This window comes from Neofelis nebulosa, chromosome 10 (assembly GCF_028018385.1).
Source record: "Neofelis nebulosa isolate mNeoNeb1 chromosome 10, mNeoNeb1.pri, whole genome shotgun sequence".
Lineage (NCBI taxonomy): Eukaryota > Metazoa > Chordata > Mammalia > Carnivora > Felidae > Neofelis > Neofelis nebulosa.
Genome location: NC_080791.1, coordinates 104,961,909 through 104,973,182, shown reverse-complemented (window position 1 = coordinate 104,973,182; position 11,274 = coordinate 104,961,909). Strand labels below are relative to the sequence as shown.

General features: G+C 59.5%; 1 protein-coding gene across 1 annotated transcript; it reads right to left on the bottom strand.

Moving 5' to 3' along the window:
• Window positions 1-2,499: 2,499 nt before the first annotated feature.
• Window positions 2,500-10,866, bottom strand: MS4A15 (membrane spanning 4-domains A15). The gene is made up of 6 exons (XM_058689173.1): window positions 10,636-10,866; window positions 7,955-8,077; window positions 6,895-6,951; window positions 4,854-4,946; window positions 4,393-4,506; window positions 2,500-3,484 (listed from the first exon to the last, which is right to left on the bottom strand). The coding sequence occupies exons 1-6, from the start codon at window positions 10,864-10,866 to the stop codon at window positions 3,368-3,370; spliced, it is 735 nt and encodes a 244-aa protein (XP_058545156.1). The 3' UTR covers window positions 2,500-3,367.
• Window positions 10,867-11,274: the final 408 nt, after the last annotated feature.

Sequence of the window (11,274 nt, the reverse complement as noted above, 5' to 3'; positions counted from 1 at the left end):
CAAACAACACGCGACGCACACGCACACAGGGACACCCGTCCCCCCACTTCCCGCACCCTCGTGCGTTAACCGACTCACTCTCAGAAGCGTTAAGGAGCGCTTAGGATGGGACGGCCACGCTGCTCTGGGCTGGAGGTCCCGCAGGGGCGGGGAGTCTGCCCTGCCCTTGAGGAGCTTGGGGGCCGTGACAGGCAGGATAGGGATCCCCCCCCCCCCCCCCCCGCCCCGCCTGGCAATGTACACATCCTAATCCTGGAACCTATGACTTGGTTACCTGCTGCAGTAGAAAGACTTTGCAGATGCCATTGAGTTAAGGGTCCTGAGAAGGGGGCATCATCCTGGCCTAGCGGGTGGACCCCATATAATCACAGGGGCCCTCCATGAGGGAGGCAGGAGGAGCTGAGTCGGTGAGAGCGACCGGAAGGGCTGCTGGCTTTGAAGGTGGAGGCCAGGGTCACCCGCTAAGGGTTGCCGCAGGGTCCTGAAAGCTGGAAAAAGGAAGCAAAACGGATTCTCCCCTAGAGCTTCCAGAAGGCACTTGGCCTTGCCAGTTACCTTGACCTCAGGACTCCTGACCTCCAGAGGATGAATGTGTTGTTGAAAACACGGAGTTTGTAGAAATTAGTTACAGCAGCTGCAGGAAACCGATACAGCCCAGTGGGGAAGAGGGTCAGGGAGGCAGGCAGCTGCCTGGCGGGGACGAGATGTGACCCTGGATGTGTGGCTGTGTGAACAGCCCAGCAGAGGCTACCTCACCTAGACGGGGGAGAGAAGGATGGGGATAGGGAAGGCTTCCTGGAGGAAGTGGCGCCTACACGGAGGTCTGAAGGAGGGTGGGAGCTCAGTGGGACAGATGGGAGAACGGGGGCCAGCAGGGACTGCTCTCCAGGCAGAAGGGTCTCCCAGGTTCAGTATGGCTGCGGGTCACGCGCCGGAGGAGAATGGGGAGAGACAAGAGAGGGGAGCAGGCTCTGTCTTCAGGGCTTTGTAAACCTCCCTGGGACTCTTGGACTTTCGCCTCAGGGCAAAGGAGAGCCCAAGTGGCAGGGCAGTAACCCCATGGCTTTTGTGCCTTAGAAAATTCCCTCTGGCTGTTATCTAGCCTAGAGATGGGCAGAGCCAGCTGAGAGCTGGGGACACAGGCTATAAGGTCAGCTGACGGATGTCACAACGTGGGTGAGAGATGACAGTGGTCCAAAGGTGCTGGGAGGAGGCTGGAGGGAGGGGTCCGAGTTGGAAAGAGCCAGGAGAATCGTATGGGTGATCATACGTGGGGATGAGTGTGCGGGGACCAAGATGGCTCTCAGATTCTGCCTTGGGCACTGACTGACACAGGGGACCCAGGAGGGAAAATGGTTTGAGCTGGAACAGAGGCTGCAAATTCCTTGTCAGTGGGAGGAAAGCCAATGCTGGAGCTGGCTCACAGGAGAGGTCTGGGTGGGAGGCAGATTTGGAAGCCAACGTAAGCGCCACGAGGGCAGAGACGTCAGCCAACTCCCGGTGTCCCCAGAGCCCGGACACACAGCAGGTGCTCAAGAAGCTCTTGCCGAAGAGCGTGCAGCGCCCAGAGGAGTCCAGGGGAGGTGAATTTTAAGGGATGGATGGAGCGGTCGTTATTAAAACAAGGCTTTTTAAAAGCCCATTGATCTTGGTGACAAGGAGGTCACCAAGCATGGCAGCAGCCTTGGAGAGAACTATTTCAGCAGAGCGAGTGGGAAGGGAGGAAGCAGACTCCATCAAAAAGAGAGAAAGGAAGCCCGTAGTTGAAGGCTTTTGGGGCGGGTGGCTTTCAAGCTGGGAGAGAAGGGACACGCTGCAATTTTCACACTGGGAAAATTAAACCGCACAAAACTCCCCGCTGTGAGTCCTCCGATCTGGTCTAGGGATTTTGAAAGCCAGAGCTGGTTGTAACCCCACCCCAACTCTGCACTCGCAGGACCTGGGGACCAGGGCTTCCTGAAAGGGCTGAACGGCACCAGCCAACTGCCTGCCTTTGGGAAGACCTCACCGAAGGGGCAACAGTCAAATAGGGTCTTGAGGCAGGAGCAGGAGCTTGTTAGATGAAGAAGTGTGGGTGCCGAAAAACGCAGCCAACCCGTCTTTGGGATGAAAAAGCAGGAGGCAGGAGGGGAAGGGGTTGGTGGAAAGCACTTGGTTTTGGACCTGGAGAGCCGTGTGGTGACACACGGACTCCGACGTTAGCGGGAGCTAGGTTCAAATCCCAGCATTGCCTCTCGCTAGCCCAGTGGCCTTGGGCACTTGATTCGATCTCTTCAAGCTCAGTTGTAGAATGGGGATATGGATGTCTGCTCGTCTGGGCTCAGATGGGGCCAGACCAAGTGCCGGGATCATACCACCCAGACCCCAGCTCCCACAGATGCCCCCTTTCTGTGCCAAGGGGACCCAGATCTTCTGATAAATATGGGACAAGCCTTCGAAGCCCCTGTGGTTAAAAAGAAAAAGTCACTGCAGTGAGACCAGTTCAAAGTGTAAGTAAGCCACACTGTTTATTTCCCTCTGTGGTATGGATGAGACGAGCCACCCACCAGGACCTCTGACATCTGGTAGGGGTGTGTCCTTTGCCTCAGACCCCAGCTCAGCTCACAGTGACCTTCAGGGGAAGCTCTGGTCCCCGGGGGGGGGGGGGGGGAGGGGCTGCCATGGCTGTGCACCTGTGGATGCTGACTGGGGTGCAGTGGGCTGGCCTCAGCCCTCCCCTGCACCCTCCCCAAACCTGACTCCATTTAATACATAAGGAAAATGAGCTTCTCCAGGGGGCGTGGGGGGACATCGCCTGACTTAGACCAGGACTTCAGGGAGCCCTGGGAAGGGACTTGAATGCCATGTAGTTAATGCATTAGTTTCCAGGTGGGAAAACTGAGGCTCATGACATTGCCATGATTGCAAAGCAGAGAGCTGGTCCTGGGGCCTGGAGGCCTGAGGTCAGGCCACGGCCAGCTGTGTGGCCTCAGCACTTGGACTCTTTTCTGGAGGATTCTGGGCTCCTGAGCTTAACGGTCTTCCCAAGACCCGAGGGCAGCCTTGAACCTGTCTGCCAGTGAGGCCAGGGATTCCCCCAAGGAAACCGAGAGAAATGCAGAGCAGCACATGGGGACAGTTCCAGAAGGGTGACAGGGCCCAGGGAGCTGAGTGAGGGACACTCACCCTTGACATCAACTAGCTCTTTTAGGAAAGAAGCCACTGAGGGAGATGTGTGGGACAGACGTCCCCGGGGAACACTTCCCTGGGTGCCGCGATGTGTGAGGATGGGGTGGGGGGATGGGCTGCCCCCAGATTAACGCGGTGGGGGTGGGGGAAAGGCTGGGCCCACGGGGGACAGGCTGGACTCCAACCGGCGGAGTGACCTCTACTCGGATGACTCCTTGGGCACATATGCCACATTGTCGTAGGCGGGGGGCGGAGAGGCTGCGGGGCTGGGGATGTTGAAGTCAGCGCTGAAGGCGTTGGGCAGGAAAATCACAGGCTGCAAAGAAAGAACCCCCGACGGTCCTGGAGGGCTCTGGTGCCTCCGGGCGGTGTTGCAACAGTGCCCCCCTGTGGTCATTCTGAGAACAGCGCCCTAGTAATGAATTCCGTAAGGGAATAATAGGCTGACTCACCGGCTCCACTAATATTTCAAAAATATTTACGGGGGCCGATGAGGCGTTGGGAGTGCAGCAGTGAACAAAAGAGACAAGAGTCGCCTTTCTCTAGGAGCTAAAGTTCGGGCGTTCTTTCTCCCTGGGCGGCCCCTGCCCCGGTTCCCTCCCTTGGGTGTTCAAGGTTCAAGGCCGACCCTCCGGATTAGTTTCCCTCCCTGTGAGCGCGCACTCCTCCGCGCAAAGCCTTTCAGTGGCCTCACCTCCCAGTTTGCACAAAGCCACCTCCCAAGCAGGACCCCCGACCCTACGGCCTGCCTTTCCCGCCTGAGGCTGCCTTTACTCCACCAACGCCCTACCCGCCCCCCCCCCTTCCTGTCTTCACTGTCCTCCAGATTTGGGGAAGCTAAGCTAATTTCCCCCTGAAGCGCTCTGCCCTCTGTGATGCCCCTGTCTGTGCCTCACGGCCTGCGAACGCCTCTGTGCACAGTACTGCCCTCCAGGACCTCCCCGGGCTCTGCAACCAGGCTCCCGGAGCCGCTGGTCCCTTGGTCCTGGCGCCCCCTTGCGGTCTCGAGGAGAATAGCTCCATCCTGCCCAAAGACTTCGCTGGGTCCCCAGATGTGCAAGAGTGGGGTGGCGGGGAGGCGCAGAGGGGAGGAAAAGGGACTCGTTGCCGCTCCCAAGTGCTTTCCCGAAGGAAGAAGGAAGAGGCTGGAAGCAGAGCCTTCCCAGCCAGCAGCCCTCCTCAGAGGCCCCGGGTGGGGTGGGCGGCTGGGGGTGGGGTACTCACCGTGTTGGCTTGAGCGCGGGTGGCTTGACACCCGAAGTGGGTGGCAATGACCGCAATGAAGAACTCCAGGATGGTGAAGATGGTAAGCACGGCCAGATAGCCCCTGCCCACATCCTGGGGACCACACCCACAGTCAAGGCAAGCCCGGGGCTCTATGGGAGGAAGGGCCCCAGGGCGACGGTAACTCGCCCGAGGTCCCACAGCCAGGCTGGCAGAGCTGGAGCTGTTGCCAGGCCTCCTGCCGTGCGTCCTGTGCCCTCCCCTTCCCTCCGCGGGGCTGCCCCTCCGTGTCCCCAGGCCTGGGAATGGGGTCACGGGGTCTATGCCCCCATGGGGTCTGTGGGGACTGACAAACTCCGCCCAGGCCCAGGGCTCACTCTCGCCTCCCCCCACCTCCTGGATGTGGCTCTCCCACGCTCTCCACTCCGGGGGGGGGGGAGGGGGGGCGTCTGACAACACACCCAGTTAGTGACACCGAAATCCATGAGCAGAATGGCTGTCCCCGCAAAGGCCGCCACGGCGCTGAGAATGTTTGTCCCCAGGCTGCTTCTCACCTGCAGGAGGGAGAGGAGCAGAGGGAAGAGGCCAGGAGGAGAAGGGACAGAGGAAGGGGCAACAGCCCTCCCGCCCCCGCCTCCCTGGGCCAGGGCTCAGTGGCCACCCTGCCACGCATGCGTTTCTGACCCCTCTCCCTTCTCCGGTGCTCCTCCCACGCCTCAGGGTCGCCCTGCCGCTTTCACTGTGGGCGGGGTCTCCAGCAGGGTCCCTGCCTACCCGCGCGGTGCCCGCCCCCCAGGCCTGTGCCCTGCGGGTGCAGCTGCCCCAGGAGCAAGAGTCAGGGAGGCCCTCTGCTGTGGACACCGAAGCCCAGCTGGGAGGGTGATGGGGTCGCTTCCACGAGATTCCACACTGCAGACCCCAGGGCGCAGGGGGCAGGGGAGAGTCTAGGGGCAGGTGCTGAGGTGAGGGTAGGCCAACCGCTCACGGGGAGGCCCCGGGCTTCGGGTCAAGGGGATGTCTGGGTGGTCCAGACGGTCACTCAGGTCTCACCCTCCCTCCGCAGCCGAAACCTGATGCTCTTTTGACCCAGCAGCTGGAACCTTCTGGCTGCATTGCCCTGGCCTTACATCGGGGGATTGGAACTGTGGGACCCACTCAGGTTCAAAGATCCCTGACTCTTCTTTTGCTTTGCTTTTCTATTTTTATGCCATCGAGGAGGTCGTGGGGCCCTGAGTGGCCTCACGGGAAATCAACGAATTGGTCAATTAATCCAACCAAGTGCTGTTGAGTATGTGTTGCAGCCAGATGCTGTCAGAGGCGCTGTGAGCGCGGAGACAAGTCAGGTCCCTGAGCTCCTGGACTTCACAGCCTGAGGGTCCCCGAGTCCAGTCCTGCCTGGTTGTGACCTATTCTCCACCTGGCCCAGCACCGGACGGCTCCCGAGAGTCCAAATAGGACAATGGTCCCTGCTTCTGCTCGCAGTGGCCTCCCTTAAATAAAGGCCCTTATAATAAATCCCACAGTCTCCTTTAGGCCCTGATTCGTCTCCCTCCCTCTCCCTCTCTGTTGTGTCCTCCCTCTCTGCCTCTTTCATCTCTTATAATCTGCCCTGGCTTCTGTCCCCACGGCCAGCCTCTTCCCCATGGGATACTGGTCCCCGGGCTCTTCTGTGGCTGTCTCCCTCTGAACGCGAGCTCGGTGGCACCTGCCCCAGGACCCTAGACTGTCCGGGCTGAGCGGAATGACACCCGTTATTCCTCCCCCTTCTCCCCCCGCCCCCCCTGCCCGGCTTCTTTGTGTCACTTTTCACGATCTGTAACTACTTACAGATCTGTAACTGTTACCAGACTGTCTGTAACTGTTACCAGACACTGGAGTGTAAGTCCCAGGAGGGCAGGGCCTTGGCCTTCCCTGCTGTGCTGAGCCTGGAGCCTGCTGGCTGGATGCGCTCCCCTGCAAAGCCCACATCGCCTCCCATTGCCCGCAGAGGGGTCCCAGCCACTACCCATGACGACCAAGCGCGTCTCTCCGTCTGATTTCTTTCCACGTGTCTCTCTGTCCGATTTCTTTCCACGTGTCTCTCTGTCTGATTTCTTTCCACTTGTCTCCCCAGACCTCTGCCCCCGTCTCGTGGAGCCACACATGGTTTCCATAGCAACCCTGCCCAGGCCTTCTCCTTGTCTTCTCATGCTTTTCCCACCGCCGGATTTCTAAGTCCTCCCAGCCCACCAAGGCCTCGCTTAGCCTCCTCCTCTTCCAAGAGACCTTTTCTCTGAAGGGCCATGAGCACTCCGTCTGTGGACCCTCACTTGCTGCCCTGTATTGTATGTCGAAAGCGTATCTTGCTTGGTTCCTCCTGTCCTGTGTCTGTGCTGTCTGGCTGTCCTCGGGCACCGGGCACTCAGCAGGCCCCCAGGGAATGTTTGTTGAGTGACTGAATGGACGGGAGGGGCAGAGTGGAGAGGACTCAGCCGTGGCCCCGGGTCCCCCATTCAGACTTACGAGGCAGCTGGTGTGGTTCTTCTCGGCTGCCACGGAGAGGGACCCTGAGATGACGAACTGTGTGGAGACGAGGGGACCCCGGTGAGGCTTCGGCCGGGACACGGGGCAGGTCACACCATGCCTGGGCTCTGTCAAGGCCGTGGGCACCAGGGCGAGGGCAGCGGCCCCTTGGCTGTCACCTTCCCTGCCTCCCGGCCAACAACCTTGGGATCTCTCTGTAAGGGTGTCCCCTGGTTACTAGGGGCCTGTCCCGGGAAATAGGGCGGTAGCTGGCAAGGTGAATGTTTTCGAGGGACATCATTCACATCTCATGCAAATCTGGCTCTCTCTAAAGGGGGAATTGTTGCAAAGTGATGGTCACCATTTGCTGGTAATTAGCTCCTACTCGCGTTAGTTTTTGATTTCCTCAAACTAGAGGACAGGCAGGGCCAGGACTATGCTTTTCAGACGAGGACGCCAGGCCTGGAGACTGAGTGACTGACTCCATGATGACCCACAGTGGTGCTAGGATTCAGACCCCACTGGCCTCACTCCCAAGTCTGCACGCCCCCCCCCCCCCCCCTCCCTGGGGCAGCTGGGAGACTCCCGTCTCAGATGGGGCTATGTAAACCCTGAAGTGCTCTCTTGACGTTGGAGATTGCCCACTGGCCATGTGCTCCCCGATTCTGCTGCAGGAGTGGACGGCCAGGCGGGCCTGGCGGCCTGTGAGCACAGGAATGGGCTGGGGTGGGGGGTGGGGTTCGGAGCTGGTCAGACTCCCAGGGGACGGAGCTCTTGCAGGGCTGGGACCCATGAGGGGGAGTAGAAGGGTTTCTGGGGGTGAGGCTTGGCATTCAGGTAATACCCAGGTGGTTAGTGCCCTTTAGCCCTGCGTCCCATCCTCTTGGCTCTTGGCTGGGAGCTTTTCCTAGGCAGGAGCGGCGCCTGGAGTAGGGTTTGCAGTTAGGAGCTGGATTTAGATTCAGGCCCCTTCCTCCCGGGGCGGCCGTGCCCCAGGGAATGTGGGAGGGGGCGGGTGCGGAGGTGAAAGGCGAGCCCCAGATGGCCCCCCGGAACTCACGCAGGCTCCTCCCCAGAAGGGGACACCGCCTTCGATGAAGAGCATCCCCACGTGGCCGCGGCGGACCATGAGCAGCACGCTGCCGAAGCCCAGGTGGATGAGGCCGATGAGGATCTGGACGGTCTGCGGGAGCAGGCGCGGCTCAGCCGGGCGGGCTCCACACCGCCCCCTGCCGGCCGCGGGGAGAACCTGCACTCCCCCCCTCCCCGCCCCCCCCCCCCCTTTTGCTTGGAACTAAACTCCGATTCTGCTCTTTTGAGGAGACATCCTTATAGCAACCATCAAGGACTGTCTTAAGGAGGAAAGCCAGCTCCCACATCTGAGCCCCCCCCCGCCCCCCCCCGCCCCCCCCCCCCCCCCCCCCCCCCCGCCTGTTGCCGCGTTTCTACGGATCTGCATCTGCTTTGTGCTCTGACCAGTGGATGTCCGGCATCCGGACAGCAACTGGATTGCCCAGCAACCGCCGGGTTGCTACCCGGTTTTCTGAGCTCTCGTTTCAATGGCACAACATTCCCTGCACCGGATGCCTCACCCTTTCCCTCCTCGTCGCCCTGCAGCCTGCAGAGAATATCTCCTTGAGCATCTCTCTCATTTCAGTGCCTGTCACCGATCCATTCCAGCTGTGTGCGGGGAGCTGACATCTGGACTCGGATTTGGGTTTTTCGAAGCTGATCCATTCCCAGAAGTAGGACGGTTTTCCCAAGGAAGGGGACATGTGGGCTTCTGGTAAGTTCTGCCACATTTTTTTTCCCCCATACGTTTTCAGTAACGATTGAGTTCTAGAACGGAGCAGGGACGTTGAAGGCCACCCCCCCCCCCCATTCAACCTCTGCCTAACTCAGGAGCCCTTTCCATCTCCTGGCTTCTTAATAGCACCCCCCAACCCTCAGTGGGGAGGTGCCCACCACCACGCAAACCACTGTGGTCCGTTTACGGGCAGTTCTGACTGGGAGCAGATGACTGGGGAACGTTTTCTTGGGATCACGTGGAATAGGCATGTCGTTCCGTGTGTCAAGGATTTGGATATTTATAGGCACACCCCCCCCACCCCCCTTGGATATTCTCTCCTGTTCTCTCTTCAGCTGCACATCTTTCGTCTTTGAAGTTTCCTTATGTGGCACGGGGTCCCCGCCGCCAGCCCGGCTGTCCTCTGCGGGCTCTTCTCCTGCTCCTGGACACTCCCACCCCTGCCATTACTGCTCACGGAACACCAGCTACCTCCGGCCCTGTGCCCGTCCTCACTAAGCAACGTGCTGCATGTTTTATAGACATGGCCTCCTCGAATCCCAACACGGTGAGGTCGGTGTTATTATCCTAATTTGGAGATGAGGACACTGAGGCTCAGAGATGTCCAGCGACTTGCCTGGGGTCTCCCAGCGCTGAAGTGGCTGGCCAGCCACCTCGAAAGCTGGTGTTCGTCTACTGGTGACACTCCCAAACACCCATGCGTAGTTTCCACTCTCTGGGTTCTCCGGCAATGTGGATTTGTCTTGTTGGATTCCTTTGGAGGTCATGGGTTCCCAGGTCTCTCTGAGGCTTCGGGATTCCAGGGGCTGATGACCCCGTCTCCGTGCACGGTGTCTGGTCCCTTTGCACACCAGTGGACGTGGTGCAGCCTTTAGCGTAGAATCTCGAATTCCAGCTTGTTCAAGCCAGAGCTCCTGCGTGCTACAGAGCGGTGGGGTTGAAAACAGAACTGTACGGTCAGGCCATCCTGGGGTACAGGATGTCACTTAGCAGCTGGGTGGCCTCAGGCCAGTGACTTAGCCTTGATAAGCCTCTGTTTCCTAATCTGTCCGATGGGAGCCATGGACACCGTCTCACAAGGTGGTGATGGGAATCTAAGGAGCCAGGGCCTGCAAATTCCATGCTCAGTGCGTGCCTGGGAGACGAGAGCTGTCATCACCGCCATCATCACCACCGCCATTGCCTCAGCTATGTTTACATCTTCCATTTGGGGAAACTGAGGCCAAGGGACAAACTGAAAACACTATATATGTATGTATGAGGATGAATATGTCTGCCTCTCTGCCTGTCCGTCTATCTACCTATTTGATATTTTCTTCCCGCCCGGAGACCAACAACTCAAGGCCATCTGAGATTGGCAAAGACCTCATGGGACATCTCTCATGGACCCGCAGGAGCGGTCCCCTGCCCACCTCTCCAGCTTCCACCTCCTCTCCCTTCTTCCTCTCCCCCTTCTCATTCCAGCATGTTAACCTTCTATTTTATCTTGAACGAGCCGCACGCGTTTCCACCTCAGGGCCTTTGCACCTGCTGCCCCCTCCACCCGATGAGCCCTTCCCCTTGCTCCCCGTGTTCCCGTGGCTTCGGCATCCAGGTTGTAGCCTCCTTGCCATCTCCCCACGGAGACCTGGCTGTCCCCCATCACTAGCGTCGTCCCTCCCACATCCGTCATTTTTTACCGAATTACCCTATTTGGAGTCATGTTCGCCATTTCTTGGCTGGTGTGGTCTCTGTGAGCTCCAGGGGGGATGGGTCTGTCTGTCTGGTGCACAGGGGAATCTTCAAGTCCTCACTAAGTATATAGATGGACCGCCTGCCCCTTTCCGAGGTGTCCGTGAGTGCTCCGGTGCTGGGACGCTCCCTCCCGGCACCTGTGCGCACAGGCCTCAGGTGGCCTGGGAGGGGGGTGGGGGGCGGGGGGTGTGTCTCCTTACCCCTAAAGCTTTGGGCTCTCCCGTCAGGAACGTCTCCGTCTCCGTGGGCCACAGGTCGGACGGCTGGGTGGCCCTTGGGGTCTGTGCCCCCAGCGGCGGCTCCTCAAACTGCATCACCCCGGGAGGCTGGCACAAGGGGGTGGGCAGGATGGCTGGAGGTGGGCGGAGGCCGCCGGCGTCGCTGGGCGGGATGACTACGAACACGCCGTTGCTGGCGGGAGCTGCGGACATGGTGCTGGACGGCCTGGGCGACGAGGGCTCGGGAGAGAATGATGGTGTTGCTGGTTACACGTTTGCGGAGAGCCTTTTCGTGTATAAACAACGTGCCTGCTCACCGCGGTCCCTGACGATGGCACCCGAGTCACCGGCTGTCCTTGGCGAAGCTTCGCCCCCCAAGAAGTGAAGGGATGTCCTAGATCAAGGCCTCTAGGAGAGGCAGGGCCAAGACTTGAATTCCCGTCTCTGACCCCAGAGGCCCTGCTCTCAGTCTCTGTGCTGTGTTACAGGGAAAGGACCTTTAGGAGGACCGTGTACTTAAACCGCCTCTCTTCTCCAGAGAGGGCAAGTGACTTGCCCAAGGACACACAGCTAGTATGAGGCAGAGCTGATCTACCCACCTGCCATTTCCCGTCCCTCAGC

What these genes read in the sequence shown, in the direction of transcription:
- MS4A15 (XM_058689173.1), bottom strand. Translation starts at nt 10,866, where the DNA reads ATGTCCGCAGCTCCCGCCAGCAACGGCGTGTTCGTAGTCATCCCGCCC. An exon ending in CCTTCTGGGGAGGAGCCTGC is followed by an intron (nt 6,952 to 7,954) that starts GTGAGTTCCGGG and finishes GTCTCCACACAG; the next exon opens with TTCGTCATCTCAGGGTCCCT. An exon ending in CCCGCGCTCAAGCCAACACG is followed by an intron (nt 3,485 to 4,392) that starts GTGAGTACCCCA and finishes CTTTCTTTGCAG; the next exon opens with CCTGTGATTTTCCTGCCCAA.